The sequence below is a fragment of the Daucus carota genome, chromosome 2, assembly GCF_001625215.2.
Source record: "Daucus carota subsp. sativus chromosome 2, DH1 v3.0, whole genome shotgun sequence".
Classification (NCBI taxonomy): Eukaryota; Viridiplantae; Streptophyta; class Magnoliopsida; order Apiales; family Apiaceae; genus Daucus; species Daucus carota.
This window is the reverse complement of record NC_030382.2, coordinates 57,323,851-57,344,044: the sequence shown is the minus strand read 5'-3', so window position 1 is coordinate 57,344,044 and position 20,194 is coordinate 57,323,851. Positions and strand designations below refer to the sequence as shown.

The window sequence follows — 20,194 nt, the reverse complement described above, 5'->3', positions numbered from 1 at the left end:
GTTTCCTGCAATGACGAAGGTATTGTACTCCGAGCCTATGAAAAGTACATGTCTTATTCCTTTGCTCAGTATTTCTACTTTATTAAATGAGCTATTCGTTTATGCAGTTGGCAACCCTTACTGGAACCTTTTTGTCCGAATGCACAGATTGAATTTGGAGTTGCTGTTTCGGAAAGAACTCAAATCAGATAACCCCTGCAATCTTACAGCTTCGAATGGGGGAACAATCTCAAGTTCCTTTGTGCATTCGTATATTAAACAAATGTCGTACAAGGAGGTTAGTTTTCCTTCAACCACGCGATGGGGGAAACAATTACAGTTGCAGTATATAGGATAAACAAGCCAATATGCAACTGTAAAGGATGGAGGGGCTGCAAATTTGATGATCAGTGCCCTTTTTCATTGACATAGAGAGCCTGGAGATGTTATTTAGATTCTGATCATATAGTTGCACTATACAGCACCATGACATTCATGTGTTGTAAAACATACCAATTTCAGTATAAACCATGTTAGGTAGGAGTTTAATGTATCGAGGCTGACATAACAAGGGGAACAACCATATTAGGTAGGAGTTTAATGTATCGAGGCTGGACTTGTCAAGAATTCTACTTATAAATCCAACTTTAAACGAACACCAACCAGATCTGCTCGCATACAATGTTAATGTTGTATACTGGTACTGCATTCATTTCTTTGTCGATTTGATAAAGTGATGTTACAGTTTGCCCCCGTGCCTCTGATATTTGTTCTGGACAATTCTTCCTTGGCATGATATTTATTCTTGACAATTCTTCCTTTGACATGATTATATCAATCTCATGGCACAGACTAACAATACATATCTGTACTCTTTTTGAAATTAGTTCAGCAGAGCCTTGTAAAGACATTTATCTGTATACATAAAGCTTGCAAGAATTTTACTGATGAATTTTAAGTTTATGAAAGATGTGTTCTTTCCGATGTATGAAACTATGAATTCTGGTATGAACTCACGTGCTCCTCGCTCTCCACCCCGAACTTAAATATATTGGCCGGCAGGATAGGCAGTAGTTATGTTTACATCTCTTTCAGTGATCCATCCCTCTCTACATTCAGTAGCCTCCCTTTACATGGTTAACAATTACTCTGTAAAACTTTTAATTAAAAATTACAACACAAGCCCACCAGAATTGACAAGATATACACCAATATCAATTATTGCGATAGAGAACATTTTTATCACAAGAAAATTGTGCTAATAAAGATCTGAGCTTAACAAATGGTAAAAAAAAAAAATTTAAAAAAACCTTGTATTTACATTTTACAGTTTACAACAATATTTCATATATACAAGATAGAAGAGATGAAGAACATAGTAAGACTACAATACTGATCTAAATTATTATATTATCATTGTCGTCGTCGTCAACTTAGCTGCCAGGTTTTATTGGTGCTCAGGCAAGCTCTGGGTAGTTTCATCACTGGTTTGCGTAAAAGTATGTTGAAGCCAAGGGATTGAACTCATGGTCGGGAAGCAACAATCACAATCCTCTATACATGGTTGGGGTATCTTCCAGTTAATTTTTGATGGAGTTTCTTGCGTTTGCTTCTCTTCTTCCTCTTGTTTCTGGTCGGCGGAAGGGGCCCCACTAGACGGTGCTGCAGCCTCCCTGAGCGGTCCCCAGCACTCTACTCTGTTGAATTCTGGAAGGTTTGAGTGAAAATAAACCCAAACTAAGGACTCTTCTAGTTCTGGATAATGACTAAACAGATGCACATCTCCATGAACAAATGCATTCAACACCTGCTCGTTATAACATCTTCTTAGGTATGCATATGTGAACATTTAAAGAAATAAAAGAGAATTATACTAGCCGTAAAAAATGGAATCAGTAATTACCACAGGCAATTCTTTTGAGAAGATGAAAAATCTAAGCCTCGCAAACATATCTAGAAGAAAATGGCCACCGCTTATGTGACAATGAACATGAAGAGACATTTTTCCCTGAACTTTCTTCCATTCCGCAACCACTTCATCTCTTTGCAGTTTATTATACCATCCTTGTATCTGACAGTAAAATAAAATCTTACATATCATCATATAGACAAAAACATCACCATCTTCAACAGGATTAGAACGCCTCGAAAATAGGGGCAGATCATGATACTATTGGCGAAAATTCAATTTTTTATATAGACTTTTAATTTGAAAGATTGAATTCTTGATTAAGAACACAATAAACCTAAAAAAAGAAGACTACAGGGATGAATTTCATTATCAGAGTAACCTGTACTTCAACTACTAGACTGAATCAACCCGATCTCATCGAAAAGATTAATTCTGACCTAAAATGATGATCATCGACATCTAAACAATGGAATTAAGTTAGCATAATCAATTTTTCACAATTTTTTGCATGAAAAAATAGCATAATTGATACAATATTATGTAATATAGCATGATCCCCTGTTCATAATATCTTAATACAAGATCTCCAATAAAGTGGACCCATCTTTTTTTTTTATTACATTGAAAAATTGTTTTAATAAATATGATTGAGCATCTCATACCTGAGAATTATTAATAGTCTGAGAAATTGCAAGAGTGATTTTAGATGTTATATCACTATGTGTTAGTGTATAAGTTCTTGGCAGATTCCCAGGATGCTTCTTCTCATCAACTCCTAAAAACAGAACCTTCAGCTTTGAAGCTTCAAATATAGCTGGCCCAAATAATCTAGCAACCTGCAACTCCACCATCAACAACAACATCCAATCAGAAACCAACAAAGGCAACATACAAATAAATATACGGAGGATGTCGAGAGTTCGAATCTGATCATAAAAAATAGGAAATTACAGGGACTAAAGATTGGTTCTTCTTGGATTTTCTTGATCTTGTGTAGAAGTAAAGAGACCCTTGTTGCTCAAAACCAGGCTTCAGCTTTGGGGAAAGAATCATAGAAGCAGTCAAAGTAGACATGGCTAGCTCTCTCAACTCTACTCACTTAAAGAAACTTCCGAGATTTTCGGGCAGATGTAATAAAGATGTGATTTCGAGTAGTTATTATACTATGTAAGTCTAAATATTCAAGAAGTTTGATGTTTTTCTCGTGGGTATTATGTGGGGTTTTATATCATCAATGTGGCGGTCCTTGTTAAAAATATCAAATGATATGAAAATCCATTTTAGCTGTTTAAATTATATAATATACTCCCTCTCCCCCTCTCATTTTTTTACAGTTATTACTTTACATTACTATAAATAGTAAGTTTTTCCCATTATAACACCCACTATCTTTCTTTACTATCTCATATTTAACAATAAAAACTACTATTACACCCACTACATTTCTCCACTATCTCAAATCTATTATTAAATATTAATAGGTCCCACCACTTTACCCATTTTTCATCTAACTTTACTCATTTTTTATACATTATCTCGGTTTCCGTGTCCCCCTCCAATGTAAAGAATTGAAGGGGACGGAGTGAGTATAGTATTGTATCATACTCCCTCCGTCTTACCCATTTCTTATCAAATGAGTTGGGCATGGAGGTTAAGGAATATGTATAAAGTAGTGGAATAGAAGAAGAAAAGTGGGTAAAGTGGTGGGACCCATTGATTTTTAATGTATAAAAAGAAGATAGTGGAGTAAAAGTAGTGTGAAAAAGAAAGAAAAGTGGAGAAGTTGTGGAACCCATTAACTATTTTTGGTAAGTTTTGAAATGTAAAGAATTGGGTGGGACATCCCAGAATGTAAAGAAATGGGTGGGACGGAGGGAGTATTAGAAAATAATTAAAAAAAAGGTTAATGAAATTCTGTTCGGTAAATAATTTGTGAGTCACATAATTTAAAGTGAAATTAAAATTGTAGATTAGATAAAATTAAAAAAAATATGTAGCAAATACATTATTATTTTATCAATTTTTATCAAAATTTAACAAATTAATATATATATATATATATTAATTACTTATTTGGTAATCATTTGATAATTTTTATCGATAAAAATAATAAATATTTTGATAAAATACCAGTTTCTCGTTTGCTTTTGCTTTGCACTTTGCCTTGTTTAGCTTTTGAGTTGCATATGATATTCTTGACTTGAAAGTGAGTTAAGAGTTGCTTGTATCTCTCTACTATGTATTTCCAAGTTGACACGTACACACAACACTGAACCTTGAACCTCCACGTAGATACATCATCAATCTTACTAGTATTATCTTCCATTTTTTTATGTTCAGTCTGTGAATGATGATGTATCTATGTTTTATTATTTTCTTTTGGACCAGCGAGAATGGAATTCACAATTGGTTTATGAGTATCTCTTCACATTCACGTATATCTGTGATCTGTGATTTTTTTCTAAATTTAGGGGCGTTTAAGTCCGGATAGCGTATCAAATTTATAAATCAATTTATAATTTATAACTCAGAATTTGAAAAATTATTTAGGAGTTTTATTACTAAACTTAAAAAAACGTTTCCTGAAGTAGAAAAAGTGAGAAGTAAATTGAAATTTATAAGTCATTTAAACTGTTTGGGAAATAAGTATACGTAAACTTCTTATAAATACTTTTGATTTTTTACATAATGGGTTTTAGCAGAAAAAATGAGAAGTGATGGTGTCTAAACAAGCACTTTTTTATTTTTGAAATTTGATTTTACAAAAACAAAGAATATGATTATAATAATTTATTATTATGCTAATAACTTTTAGACCCAATAAATTATAAATAGCAAAAATATTATCCAAATAGATAAAATAAAATTTATTTATCATTTATTATTATTTATTTATAAAAGAATAAACATTTTTTAATTACATTAAATAACCCCTCGAACCTCGATACTTCAGGTTCATAAAAATATTTCTCCAGATGAATTATTACCGTGAGAGGATGGAAACAGAAACGTGTCTGTGATCATCATCATGATATGATCAATATTGACATGTGATCAATGATCATCTCTATTAAAATCAAATTCAATCGGTAATATTCAGAATCTAAGAAATACGAAGCCCACGATTACAACTTGTCTGAGACGAACTTGGAACGTAGTAGTGTAAAGTCAAATTTGAATCAACTACTTTCTCAAATATACATATAAACAAAATTTTAGTTCTAACCTCCTTTTACAAATTCACACTCTTTGTCATCCTCCGGAGTCTAATATTTATTATGCACGATTTTATCCCAAAATCATAACCTAATTTGCTAATATAAAATAGGCAAGTGACTCGATAATTTATCCGAAATTAAAACTTCATATCTAAAAGTTCAAATTTTAATTCAAATAATTTTAATTTAATCCAAAATTGACCTGTTTACTTAGAATTTTTATCTAAAATTACCACCCCTAATATTAATTTATCAAATTTCAATATATATTATTATCATGCCGGATTCCATTTATTTATTAATATCTTAAAGTTATTCGGTATATTTGTTTATGCCATGTTTGACGGGCCTGGCCCATAAACATATGAGCCTCTTGCCCTCTTCATTCATGAAGATCCTGGTCATCTAAGTCTAAAACAATATATTGGCATGCCCAAATATACTACTTCAGGTCCACCAAGATCATGTCACATTCACTAGCCCATAACCCAGATTAGTATTGGATTGGGTTTAATGCATTTTGTCGGTACAACTTTTTTTTTTTTTGGAAACATTTTTGTAGGGACAACTTAATTTCATTTATAAATAAAAATTAAAGTTTGCTTTTATCAAAAAAAAAAAACTTTATAAAAGGAAAATTAACATCCCATCTATCTATTTTAACTGATGTGGGTAAAAAATAATAGTTCTATTTGACGTCAGAATTTGATTCTTATACTAGATTCAATATTTGCAATAATTTTTAAAAATAAAAAATATGTTCTGATATAACTTATTTAACATTATACATGTGTATGGGCAAAATCTCACGAATCTCTCCTCGTCACGATCATTGGGCTGAAGAACCAATACGGCTTTTGAAAAGGTTAACATTGGGCTTTTCACTGCTGGGCTCGAATTTAGGACGGCCGGGACACCGGCCACGGCACTGATGGGCCAGCGGATATATTAATTAAGTTTACGACATTTATCATAAAAATTAATTCATAAGTAGTTTTGTCCATAAATAAATATGATTTAAACAGTACCAAATCATATAATTTTATTTATATTTATATTTGAATATAAAATGTAAATGATGCGTTTCTATTGAAATTTTTTTACAAAAATTATATAATTTTGAAAATATATTATTACAAATTATGAAAGATATATTATTAAAAATTATACATATATTAATAACATATTTTTCTAAAAAAGCTCATACATGAAACAAAATAATGAAGTTAAATTTTAAAGAAAGCTTTGCATCTGTCACTCTTCAAATTGTAGAAAACTATTTGAAGAAAACTTGCAATACACACACGTAAAAAAATACTTTATCATAATAATGTATTATAGTATATAACAATGACTTACCTTTTTATTAAGATAATAATTATGTAAAGATGATATAATTATTTTTTTATTTTCTAATTTTACACAATCATATTTGTTGTTCGATATTTGTTTCATAATGAATAAAAGATTATTTTATTTATAATTATAACTCTAAACAGCACTTTAACAAAAAGTTTACCAAACAGTATGTTTTAAGCTTTTACTCAAACAGCACATTTGAAATCAAGTTTACCAAACAGTCTCAGTTTTTACAACTCCCAAACAGACCCTTAGAATGTTACGTTTACGTTATGCTTATTTATTTCAAGGAGTTTATCAAAAATATCATTTTTTTTAAATTCTTTTGTGATTTAATTATCTTATGAAAAAATTTGCAAAAATACTAAATTTTTAATTTTTTAGAGAATATTTGAAAATATACGATCTGCAACTAGATACAATTAGATACCGCTTCATATAATTGACCCTGCAGTTGCAAATATAGTTGGTCGCATGTGTTTGCAACGAGTTACATACAGTATTTTTGCAAAAATATGTAAAAAAAAAAGTAATATTTTTACAAAAAAAAGTATTTACGAGAAAAACCCTTTGTTTTATTCGATATTGCCCATTCTTCATATTTAAGACAAGAGAGGCACACAACCATAGCGTGAGCACTCTTTTAAACTACTACCTTATACGGTTATACCTCGTATAAATTGCTGATAAAATTCAATATATTATTTTATAATTTTTCTTACTTTAATAATTATTTAAAATTCAATGAATATCAAATATTCAAATTTTCTTAATTCTATACTTTAATCTTATTTTAGATACAAGCTTTTCGGCTCGCAATGACTCAAAAACTAGCGGAATGCTCTCGTGTATAATAAAATAATGAAATAATTTGTAAATATGATTGGTCGCATTTGTTTGCAATAAGTTACATACAGTATTTTTACAAAAATATGTAAAAAAAAAAATAATACTTTTACAAAAATAAGTATTTACGAGAAAACCCTTTTGTTTTATTCGATTTTGCCCATTTTTCATTTTTAAGACAATAGAGGTACACAACCATAACATGATCACTCTTTTAAACTACTACCTTATACGGTTATACCCGTATAAATTGCTGATAAAATTTAATATATTATTTTTTAAATTTTCTTAATTTAATAATCATTTTAAATAATAATAATATTAAATTATTTTTTTATCAATATTAATTGTTGGATATAAAAAAATTAATATTTATATTTATATTTAATATTTTTTTCTCCAATTCTAGTTATAGTTTCTTCTATAACTATATTTTCGAATAATGTATAATTTAACGGGTAATTTAATTATATATATGATATAGTTTAATAAATACAAAAAATTGAATTATTTGATTTTTTATAAATTATATATATATATATATATTTAACTTTTCCGACTCATTAACAGAGTCAAAAGACCCTGTAATTTGTCTATTATAAGTTCGAAATCTCATGATTTTCCTAGCACAATTTTATATGTTTTAATTATATATATATTAATATATTTAAAATTTTAATTAATTTATTATATAAAAGAAATATTAATCTATCAAAATAATTAATTAAACATATCGAGTCTTGAAATCATTACAAAGAAACCAGCACAAAATTTCTTATATATAGAATCTCGCTGGCCCCTCGCCGGAATATACATCTCTCTCTTTCTCATTCTCTCTCTCACTCTCTCCCTCCCTGTCTCTCTCCCCCCTCCCTCTCTCTCTCCCACATTACAAACACACACTCAAACAACACAATTACTGAAAGACACAGTAATGGCAAGTTCTTTTGAAGATAGAATAGCAGATAAAGAACTGAAGCATAAGACCAAAACTATCCAATTCTTTGGGCACACCACTCCCATCATTCTTCAAAATGACAATGGCCCTTGCCCTCTTCTTGCCATTTGTATTCTTCTTTAAACCCTTAAAATAATATTTTGTATACTTTATTAGTGTATTATGAGACTCTTTTCTTGATCAATATGGATTCTTGAACATGTTTCTTGAATTGGCTCTGCAATCTTTTAAGTGGGGTTGTTGTATTTTTAGTTCTTGTTAGTTCTTGACTGTTGATTGGATTTCATGTTTTCTTGGTTTGATTTTATAGCCCACATTGAGATTATATGATATGATGATTGTTTGTGTTACATTCTGTTGTAATTTGAAGTTTTGATTCATGTGATGTAGTCTGTTGTCGTATATAAGCGTGTCCTTGATGATTTCTTGATTCTTGATATGATGACATGACGGTTGCTGCATTATAGTATGTTGTGATGTTAAGTTATATTTGTGTCAGTTCTTGATTATAGTATGTTGTAATGTTAAGTTATAAGTGTCTCTTTGATCATTTTTTGATTCTTTGTTGAGATGACATGATGGTTGCCACATTACAGTATGTTGTAATTAAGTTGTTTTTGCGGTTTTCGCTTGATTATTCTTTGAGTGGCATGATGGTTGATTTGTCTCTGTGTTATAGTGTGTTATTTTTAAGTTGTTTTGGCAACTTTAGCTCTATTTGTTACTTGGAATGGCATTTGATAATCGTCTATTCTTATTGAAGGCAATGTTCTTTTGTTGAAGAACATTTTGAATTTGAGTCCAGATGTTGCGGAAATCTCTCAGAAGAGATTGCTTTTGCTTGTTGCAGAGCGGTTGATTGATTCAAACAGTCATGTTGATGTAAGTGTGTGCTTGTAGTGTATAATCTATATATGTTTGAGTCATTGGAAATTGAACCAATATATTGATCTTTTGCGCTATCTATTTTCCATGCAGAACAAGGATGCAGGATATGTGGAGAAACAACAGCAGAACATAGCTGGCGCAATTGATTTGCTCCCCCGCCTAACAACTGGGATCGATGTCAATATAAACTTTAAGGGGTAAGATATAGTAAGATATAATCATATATTATTTCCTATTTATCCGTTTAGAAAGCAGGTTCTATGTAGGGCACATGCTGTATAATTATTGCGCACTGCATGTTCTTGCTTATTATTTATTACTAATGTTTGACGATATGAAGTTCTTGGCGTTCTTGCAGAATTACTGAATTTGAATTCACAAGGGAGTCTGCAATATTTGATTTGTTGGACATACCACTCTATCATGGTTGGATAGTTGATCCTCAGGTATTTGAATGATATCTTCAATTCCGAAGCTGTTATTTTAAACCATGCATTCATTGTGGAATTTGGAGTTTTGGACTATTTAATTATACTCTACGAAGCTGCCGTAAGAGTTTAGTTTTTTGTGTTCTTAAGAACATACTATATATTAAGCTCACACCTGGAAAGTTGGCAATCCAGAGAGGAAGTGAAAAAATGATCCCGCTAGGAGACATGTTTTTATACATACTTTCTACTTTCTTAGAAGTAAATTTGAAAAGGACGTATGAGCTAAAAACAAAAAAATTGAAACGGACATGACATTTAGTTCCATTGGATCACTTACGGTGGCAGTACTAGAAGTGAAAATTATCGACAGTTCTGTACAGATGGTTTACTTTACATTTATCACACACCTGCTTAATTTAAATTCATCAAATATCTCAACAATACGTGTGCTATAGTGTACCGTGTATATACGATAGCTATCTGGAAAATAATATGTTGGATTCTTCCAAATAGTCAAAACATAATATAAAAAAAATATTAAGTACTATATATAAGGATCTCATACAAATCATTTTCACTAGGATTGTTTTTTTATCAAGTATTAAAGTATTTAACTGAAAATACATAGAAATCATGAAAACGATGGTACCCTTTTGAAACGCTACTGGTCTGTGGAAAGAAATGTTTGATTCGAGGAGGATTAATGTGTTTCTTTCTTCATATATCTGCTTTACTACACTGTCTATTGCCTAACATTCAACTCAGCACGGCTGCCAAGAAACTTTTTAAACAATCTTCGTCTCCATTGCCGCTGTATTAAATCCAGAATTTGCAAGTTTATCTGGAAGTTGAGGTTATTTCTTTTTGAAACGTATCTCTGACAGTTGTAAACCCTCCTATAATTTTACGTGATCGATAACCTAGCGTCACCTTCCTGATCTCGCAAACGAAATAATTTTTAGGGTGGGTTTGCTATCATTCTTCATTGGGTTTGAACTAAAATGGCAGAAAATTGTTTTTATATTGATCAATAGTTGCAAGTATCTCTGATTGTATGAATTTTTAATTGTTAGATATGTTCGTTTTCTATTCTACACTCTTTCCGATTTACGCCTTTGGTCTTAGCCTTTAAATAAAAATCATTTTTGGTATTTGTTGATTAGATGATATATTGCTATGTCCATACAAAAATAATTATTTCACGACTCTCCTTTTAAGGGCTCAACGATCTTTTTTGAAATTTAGCTGATATGCATGTATTTTATCTTGAAAATTGCCACGTGATTGTTTGATGCATCTGTACAGGATAGGGACACTTACAATGCAATTGGCTCCAAGTCTTATAATGCTATAATGGGGGATCTTGTTGCCCTTGAAACCGAAACTGTGGGAGATGAATATAAAACAAAGCCTGAAGAAGATTTTGTTGATTTTGTTGCTGCGACGACTGCAACTTTAGGAATGCCTTCTCCTAGTCTTTCAAGAGGTTTATCTTTTAATGATTCTACACTTTCTGTTTCCAAGCATAACAAAGCTAGAAAGGGAGATCTTGAAGAAGAAGCCGAGCTACTGAGAGCCATGAAAATTTCGGAGGCTGAAGCATTAGCTTCAACCAAAGCTGTATCTCCAGACAGTAGTGATGAGCAGAATGTATCCACCAATTTAAATGAGAGTACACATAGTACAAGGTCTGAATCTGTAGGTCCTGTAGAGACAACAGAAGGGGATGTTGGTGTGGAAGTTCAGACATCTTGTCAGCAGGAACCATCTATGTCTAGTTGTAGCAAGGACTTGGAGAACATCAATTATGATCAAATGATTCCAGAAAGACATAACTGTTTAACCTCAGAATATCAGCAGGAGATCCCTAATAGTAAGTTAACCTGTGAAGATACTGGAGAATGCAGCGAAAAGAAAGATGTAGTTGTAAAAACCAGCTCTGATTTTCTGGATTTGCAAGAAGCTGCAGTATCCGATTCTCGCAAACCAGATCCTCTGTCAACATCTGCAAGTAGTGTTGAATACTCTGAAGGTACTAATCAGGCTCAGGATCAGTCGGTGTTGAAGCTGAATATGAAGGAGGAAGATGAAGAAAGTGCTCCTGAAACATCGCATGTTGCTTTTTCTGCAATAGGTGCTGAGTTGGAAACATCTGGTGATAGCACAAGATACAGAGATGTACTTGAAGCTGTTACTCCTAGTGGTGAAGCCATCGAGCCTATTTATGCTGGAGAAGAATGCATTCTAGAGCCAGGGACTACATATGAAGATCGAGAGCCTGTGTATGAAGGTGAGGTAGTTCTTGCTGAACAAGTGGATAAAAACCGTAAAGATGCTAGTGATGTGACTTATAAGACTGAAATCAGTCCACAACAAGGTAAATATCTCTTACGAATAATCTTTATTTGTCCTCTTCTGTTATTTGTATATTCACATATCTGTGTTTAGAACTTTATCATTGAGGTCAAAGTTAATTATCACATCAATTCTGAACAGGTGAACTGATAAAAGATTTCCTAAAGGCAAATGCTAGTCAACTAACTGTATATGGGTATGTTTACATTGTCTTTATACTTGCACTACGTGTTGTGGAATTAATATGTTGTAATACATTATGATGGACCAGAGGAGGTTATTAGCTTATTAAGGATTTCACTTTCTGCAGCCTGATCTGTTTGCGAGAGGAACTAAAAGAACGAGAGCTGTGTGTATTCTTTCGTAACAATCACTTCAACACCATGTTTAAGGTCAGTTGAAAAGTGAGATCTGTGTATTATATGTAGCTATTATTTTACTCTGTATTTTCTAGGCAATGTTTTCATTAATAATAAGAACACTATCTATATGTCAGCCGTAAGCAGCACTATCTCTTGCTATATTCTTGTGAAATAAGAACAAAAATTATTGATTAGAAGTCTATTAAATAAAATTTCGGGGAATCTAATTCGTTGCAAATATTATATGCAGCTTGGTGGTCAGCTATATCTCTTGGCAACAGACCAAGGTTATATAAACCAGCCTGATCTGGTATGGGAGAAGCTGGATGAGGTATGTCTCCCCCTTTATGAAAGCCTGCTGATTGCTTATGCCCATTATTTGCAACTATTTATGTTTCTGAGTTAACTAGAGTGTAGTACTAATGAAGATTGTAGTGTTTACGTAGTAAAAAATGAATCATACATGACATAATAGTTCGGGTGTGATGGAGTCCTTGCACTAGCTACGTGTTGATATGAATATTTTGTTCTTTTGCCTCTATACCTTCGACATCTTTACGACTCACTGTGATAATGTGCTCTAAAAAAGAACCTTCTTTGTAACAAGTACCATCATAATTGTAAAGCAGCTTCAATTGTTCATTTTTCCAAAACTCATCTTGGAGGTCTTTAGACTCAGAAAATTTTCAAAGGATGTCAAATCATGGGATATAATTGATTACTTGGGAAGAGTAAATCCTTTCAAAGCCTGTAAACTGAAATGATTATAATTATTGTCAGGTGAACGGGAATACAGTGTTCATGACTGGGAGTTTTAAGGAATTTAAGGCGGAAGAAGATCATGTAATTAGCACCTGGAATGAACTAAACGCCCGGGCCAGTACTGCAGTACTTTCTTCTTCCCTCTTATTGATCTTGATCTACAATTTTTTTCTTGTGTTTGTTCAGTAACACTTACCTCAGATGATATATTGCAGGATTATCTTGCTAGTATTGATGATCCAGTACCAGATGAGTACTTACCAGATGAGTACTGTTACAAGTAATTATCCTCCCGATTTACATTGTTCACTGTTTCATTTTAATTATTAATATCACCCTATAAGATAAACGGAACTCTTCACATCATACAATCTGTGTCAACTTACTGGAGTTTCTCTATTTATTGACTATATTTCCTCCTATATGCTCTGAAATACATTTCCTGGGTCAAAAATAACCTTTTATATTAGTATTGAGTGGGATTTTGTTTTATTGACTGTGGCAGTTCGGATATGGAATTGGCGAGGGCTCTTCAGGAACAGGAATTTGAGCAGCAGCCTCAACATAATCCACAGAAGCAAACTGTTTCCGGTGGTTCAGAGCTGATTACAGGTCCCCAGGTAGGCAGTTCGGATATGGAATTGGCGAGGGCTCTTCAGGAACAGGAATTTGAGCAGCAGCCTCAACATAATCCACAGAAGCAAACTGTTTCCGGTGGTTCAGAGCTGATTACAGGTCCCCAGGTAGGTTTATAACTTGATTATAATTTGTGTTAAATATTAACAGTGTTGGATCTGGTAAAAGAAAGCTTGAATAGTTCTTTTATGTGATATGAATTGACATGGAAATACAAAAAAAAATAAAAATTGAGCAAATATTGAAGTGATGTTTGGGTTGAAAGTTATATGCCTCCCTGATCTCACATCAAAGCCAAAAGCTAACCTCTAGTAGCGTAACAACAAAATGCTTCAGTGAAGATATATTTCGTTTCTTGTTAATTACGTACTAGTCATTGCCCTGATGGCCTTATCTGCTTTACTGCTTGTTACTGCTGAACCTAGAGTAAACTACCATCTGAACTGTTTCAAAGTAGATACCTGTAGGTTATACTTCAATTGACTTGACTTCTTAATAAAATCAGTGCCAGCAGTTCACTGCCTAGGATTTTAGTATTTTGGAAGTTGTCAAGCTTGTTTTTTGAGTGAGTGGGGCCATTATTAAAGTGATTGATATGTTTATAATGTCTCCCTTACAATTTAGAACTATATAATATATAGGAAGCTCTATTCATCTTCGGCTATCAATTGCTGTTGGCCTGTTATCATTGTATCATCATGTTGAACTCCCTTTCGTGTTTCTTTGGCGAATCATGTGTATCAAAATCTTTACCTCACAGGCTTCCTCCCCTTAGCCTTTGCTAATTGGAGGTATAGACTTAGCAATGCCCAATGGGAGGTGTAGCTCCGACATTTAGAAACCAGGGTGCTGTAACTTCCATATCCGCTAGTTTGGTTCTATACCTGGTCTTTTTTGTCAGATTCTTTACTTGTTTTTTTTTTTGTCAGGAATTTTTAATTGGTTTAAGTTGAACTGATTACCGACTAAAACAGAAATATAAAAAGTTAGAAGTGCCCATTGTTTTTTATGTATTTTTTTTATTCTTGACTTCTCATTGCTGACTAGTTAATTGAATATTGCAGTCCTCAGGGAGTAGCGACAAGTACTTGCCTCAACCTACCAAGCCAGTTACAAAATCATCGAAGGATAAGTGTGATCTAATGTGAAAACCGTGGGGAAATAGATATCCGGTGTGTAGATGATACTGTTATGCTCTTTTGACAGATTCCATCCCATTTCAATCTTTAGACTGTAACTGTCAAACGTTGCGATTTCAGGTGTAAAACAAAGTAAATATTGTTCTCAAATATTAGACTTTATATACAAATACCGTCTGCCTCAAGATACAGAGCTGGCAGACGTGTAATCCAAAATTTCGGATGTCGATTGTTAATCAAAGCATCAGTTTTCATACAATTTAGTGGTAGTTTGGAGCATTCTTGTTGTACTTAATATTCTGAGACTGTTTCAACTTACCTGTTTTGTAAAGCTTGTCTGAAATGTAATTAGCTTTGAGGCTACACATATTTGTTAAGAGTTGCTTACAAGAGCACAGAAGTTTGTTGAACCCAACTCTTGTAAAAGGGTTTGAAAATCAAGTGTGAACTGAATGATAAGAAAATGGTCAAGGCATATGTAAATAGTTGTTCACGAGATTGCGATACAGAAAATTGACAAGATTACCAACTTCTTCTACTCATACAACTGAATGACAGGCGGATGGTGACTCTGTTGAATTAGTTGGTAACTTGTATGACCAAAGTGAATCGATAATGTACAAAGTCTGTGTTGGCCTGTTGGGTACTGGAAGATAGTCAAGTGTCCATTCCTAGTTGGCTCGTGTGGACAATAAATGAATCGGGCCGATTCGATCTTTATCAAATTTTAGTCGACTTCTTTTTATGAGTAAAATAAGATTTAATTAGTTTATCGAATTTAGGGATGGGCACCGAAGAGGGCTCTATCTCACAATTCAGATACCGATCTCTGAACCCGTCCCGAAACCCCAAACATATATTTTTTTCTTTTTGATCTCCGTCATCTCCGCGGGTTTAAATAAAAATATTCACTTTATAATATGTAATATATTTTTTAATGCAAAAACAATCTATTACCTCATAAGATACTAATAAAATGATATTATCTCATATTTTCAAATCATATTAATATTGATTTATAATATAAAAATGATATTTTTTAAACTTTTAAAATATATTATATAATTCAATATAAAAATTGATCATTGAAAATGTAGATTATTTTTAATTTAATAATATTATAAATGATATTTATATAAAATAATTTAATGAGTATAATTTATATAAATATATTAGTATTTACATATATATATATATATATATATATATATATAGAGTAAGGTTCGAGGGAGAACCTCACTATCAAGAGAACCGAGAGAACTCCCTTAGATGCCGTTCATTCATTAGATAGAATATATTTATTACCATTTTTAAATTCAATCAGAATATATCCAAATCTAATATCAATAAGGGCAATTTCGGACAAAATCTGTTTGTCAATATTTTCATATCTTTTAAGTTTGGTATATTCCACATCTCAAGCTTAAATAACGCAAATTATTACAGAATTTGGAATCCAAATCTTGTATTTTTAAAATATCTTCTATTTTTGGTATTTGTGACAACTCAACGTATCCATCATCAACTTAAATCAATCCACATATTTCTAGTCGCAACTCAGAGATAACCTTGAGATATTTTAAATTATTTTAAATCAAATTCTACCTTATTTAGAAAGAACACATAACACAATCGTATATTATATGTTAGTGATTAGAGAAACATCTAATAAATTTTTTAGTAGAATCTTAATGTATCTATTAAATAAACTTAATCAAATAATTAAGGAAATTATATTAAATTCTATATTGTTAGTAGAACCCTTATTACAACTTTAATAAAATTATTAAAAATTTATATCGCACAATTAATGTTATTAGTGAAGCACTAAATAGAATCTTAATATTACTAATGTGAAATATTTAATAAAAACTTTTTGTAGAATCTCAATGTATTTATTAAATAAAAATTAAATACATTAACATACCCACATATATAAAGTAGTGAAGTAATTCTATGACAAGATATTCTAGGATTTCTATAAAGCTCGAACAGAATTTTAACATATTTTAAATATGCATAATAGAATCTTGATAAAGAATATGCATAGTGTTAAATGCCTTTTACTAATATTAATAATTAATTATTCTATGATAAGAATATTTTAATAAAATTCTCTTAAGTCTTCTATTGATTTAAAGTACGTATTTTATTTATGAACTCATTAAGATTCTAATAGGTGTTTTACTAACTAGCGAAGCATAAGTTATATAATGATTTAAAAAACATTATTAAAATTTTACAATAATTTTTGTATTCCGTAAAATTTGCTATGACAATAACATTAAATTCTAGTACGTGTTTCGCTAACATACAATATAATTGTGTTACTTTTGTTTGTGTTCTACTAAAATAAAATTATTTACCAAGTGCTCTACTAACAACTCTACCAAATTTTTACCAATTCTAAATTTTAAGTTACTAGAATCTAATACATAATAAAAATATATTATAAATCTTGATTATCAATATAGAAATTTAATACATCAATAAGTAGAATCTTCATTAATGTATCTCTAAATGATTATTTTAAATAAATTTTATTTGAAAAGATCACATAACAAAACTATATAATATATATGACCAAATAACGAAACACCTAATAATTTTTTTTAGTAGAATCTTAATGTACCTTTTAAAATACATTTAATCACATAATTTAAAAAATTATTTTGATTTCTGTATTGTTAATGGAACCCTTGTTACAATTTTAATATTGTTATTAAAAATCTCTAATGCATAATAATAATATATTAAAGCTCTTGCTAGGTGTTCGAATGTGTTTCATCAGATAATTAAGAAAATAAATTAAATACGCTCCAAAGTGTTTAAATGTGTTTTACTAATATTAATTAATTCGTCTCTAACAAATATATTTTATTAAAATTCCCTTAAGTATTTCATTAATATAAATCAAGTATTTTATAAATTAAGATTCTCTAAAATATTTTTTTAGAACACCTTTTAGATTGTTCTAGATTCTAGAAAAATAATTTTTGGAGTTTCTTGTTGAAGATTCCTTAGAGTGTTTGGATATTACATAAATTAAGATACTCTAAATTGTTTTTTATTGAATATTCTCTGCAGTGTTTTAACGTAAACAATAAGAAATATTTTGTGGAATCTTATTTTATAAAATATTCAAACTCTAGAAAATCTATTGTTTAAATAAGCTTAAACACATTACACATTACATTTTTTTTGTATTAATACGATAAAAATTCCTCGTAGAGAATTGAAAAAGTTGTTATTAATGATTTATATTTTAATTTATTGAGAGATTCGATAACGTGTTCATTACAGTGATATCAATAAGGTTCCCACTTGTAATATCCGCAAAATCTCGTGTATTTATTACTATATTTTACTGGACTAATTTATAATATTTTTATATTAAATTATTAACTTAATTTTACTATATATATATACAACATTTTATAGAATCTTTAACATAAAATAAAGTATTGATTTCTCAAATGAGATATTATTTTATTTTTAAGTGAAATCATATTATAAATTATAATCTTATCTAAATTAAATTCTTTCATTCAAAAATATATGATAATAGTATTTTTAAGGTTTAGTTCAAATGATTATGAAAAATCAGAATATTTTTTCAACCAGGGTGGAATATATGAAAAAGAATAGTTACACGTATTCGGTTAAATCGTTTCAGAACTCCACAAACAGATTATATAATCCCATCTTGCCTTTTTAAAATTTTCATTACCAAAATTATTGAGAAAACTTAGATGAATAATGTGCACGGAGATGCATTGTAAATTAGGTAATCAATAAGTCAAGATTCTTTCTTAAATTGGAGTTTAATTGTAATAAAGGATAATAAATTGTTATTGATTATATGTATTTCTTTTACAAAAATACCCCCAACATCACTAGATTTGATTGATTTTGTAAATATATTATATCAGAATACAATTATATTAAGATTCTTAATCAACGGCAGATGTAGGAGTTCTCTCGGTTCTCTTGATAGTATGAGTTCTCCCAGGATCTTACTCCTATATATATATATATATATACACACACACAAATCACCAACCACGTCTCGATCCCCGAAATTTTTATAAAACTCTCATGTTCTTCCGACTCCAAAAAATTTCACGAATCCCCGATTCTAATGAGCGGAGATGGGATCGAAACTGAGTGGGGTGAGAAAATGCCCATTCCTAATCGAATTTTCTCAAAATTTTATTAGTATAGATGCTAATTTGCACTGAGCTGCACATGAATTAAGTTGACCGGGTTACGATCATATTGGTGACCCAGTTCAGTTTATTTGATTTATAAAATTTAACTTGTTAGTCTGAAACAATTATTCAAACCAACCCCTGTTATACCTTGGGCTTCGGCGAATCTGGTTGGATTTATCTGATTGAGTGATGATAAAATATTAAATCTTAATTGAAAATATTATAATCATCCACGAGTATGATAGTGTAAATTCCCCAGAGCTTATCAAAACATATGAGTAAAAGGTTCAGAATATGGATAATTGTTTCTTTTAGCTTCAAAAAAAACATAAAAAAAAGTGTACAACTAATCGTCATTGTCTTTTTATTTGATGCATCATAACTTTATCTTTATAAGTGTTATTATTCTAGCAGATTTAGTACAATAATGATTATTAAATTGAATTTATAATATTGTATCATGTAAGATTGGGTTGAATCATGAGGTCTATAAGAGTTGGATTGGTTCCTATTAATCGGTATAGAGACAGATTGGTTCGATTTTAATCGGCCCGGATCATGAAGGCGGTATTGGTTCAGGTTATTCGTTTAAAACCGGCCCTACTACTGACCAATGATTTCTTGAACACGCTCGAAATTATAATACTATACACAGTAGTATTATGCGTGAGCTCCCGAATAACATACGACATTCGAAAGACACAAAATTTAAAGCGCAAATTCACATGTAACTTTAAACAGTTGGGACGGTGAAAGGGACAGAACAAAATCGTCTCAATCTCCCTCTGTCGCCATGTCTACACGTAAGAACTGAACACACAACAATAAAACCCTGTAGGGTTTAAGTTGGGACCATTCTATTCTATTCTACGCTGTCTCAGTCATGTAACAGAGCATATGACAATGCTATTACACAAACAGGAGCTCATGAGCTAAGCCTTTCTAGCTGTCTTGCTTTAGCCTTTTGTCACCCATGGTGCACCATAACTTGGTACACTATTTTCTCCGACTAGTCATATTTCGACACGAGGCTGGACAAAAATTCAAAAAGAAAGAGGCAGATTTTATCTGCAAATCATTGTGATCATGCCCGTTATCCAAGGTTAAGTCGTTTGTCACATCTCTACTTATCTTC

The 20,194-nt window shown here is 31.1% G+C and overlaps 2 protein-coding genes across 2 annotated transcripts; one reads left to right on the top strand and one right to left on the bottom strand.

The window, feature by feature from the left end:
* Positions 1–1,265: 1,265 nt before the first annotated feature.
* LOC108206688 (protein STAY-GREEN homolog, chloroplastic) lies at positions 1,266–3,141 on the bottom strand. Its single transcript, XM_017377071.2, has 4 exons — positions 2,843–3,141; positions 2,554–2,727; positions 1,883–2,050; positions 1,266–1,786 (listed from the first exon to the last, which is right to left on the bottom strand). Exons 1-4 carry the CDS (start codon positions 2,963–2,965, stop codon positions 1,427–1,429), a joined length of 825 nt encoding a protein of 274 aa, XP_017232560.1. The 5' UTR covers positions 2,966–3,141; the 3' UTR covers positions 1,266–1,426.
* A 4,970-nt stretch (positions 3,142–8,111) lies between these two features.
* Positions 8,112–15,064, top strand: LOC108207969 (uncharacterized). Its single transcript, XM_017378432.2, has 12 exons — positions 8,112–8,381; positions 9,036–9,154; positions 9,251–9,357; positions 9,519–9,606; positions 10,897–11,968; positions 12,088–12,142; positions 12,257–12,338; positions 12,559–12,639; positions 13,089–13,196; positions 13,286–13,350; positions 13,576–13,813; positions 14,771–15,064. Exons 1-12 carry the CDS (start codon positions 8,249–8,251, stop codon positions 14,852–14,854), a joined length of 2,232 nt encoding a protein of 743 aa, XP_017233921.2. The 5' UTR covers positions 8,112–8,248; the 3' UTR covers positions 14,855–15,064.
* Positions 15,065–20,194: the final 5,130 nt, after the last annotated feature.

Excerpts from the sequence above, each read along its gene's own strand:
- LOC108206688 (XM_017377071.2), bottom strand. The coding sequence starts at position 2,965 with ATGTCTACTTTGACTGCTTCTATGATTCTTTCCCCAAAGCTGAAGCCT. Across the intron at positions 2,728-2,842 it reads AGAACCAATCTTTAGTCCCT|GTTGCTAGATTATTTGGGCC; the intron begins GTAATTTCCTAT and ends GTGGAGTTGCAG. Across the intron at positions 1,787-1,882 it reads TCTCAAAAGAATTGCCTGTG|GTGTTGAATGCATTTGTTCA; the intron begins GTAATTACTGAT and ends TATAACGAGCAG.
- LOC108207969 (XM_017378432.2), top strand. The coding sequence starts at position 8,249 with ATGGCAAGTTCTTTTGAAGATAGAATAGCAGATAAAGAACTGAAGCAT. Across the intron at positions 9,155-9,250 it reads ATTCAAACAGTCATGTTGAT|AACAAGGATGCAGGATATGT; the intron begins GTAAGTGTGTGC and ends TTTTCCATGCAG. Across the intron at positions 9,358-9,518 it reads GTCAATATAAACTTTAAGGG|AATTACTGAATTTGAATTCA; the intron begins GTAAGATATAGT and ends GCGTTCTTGCAG.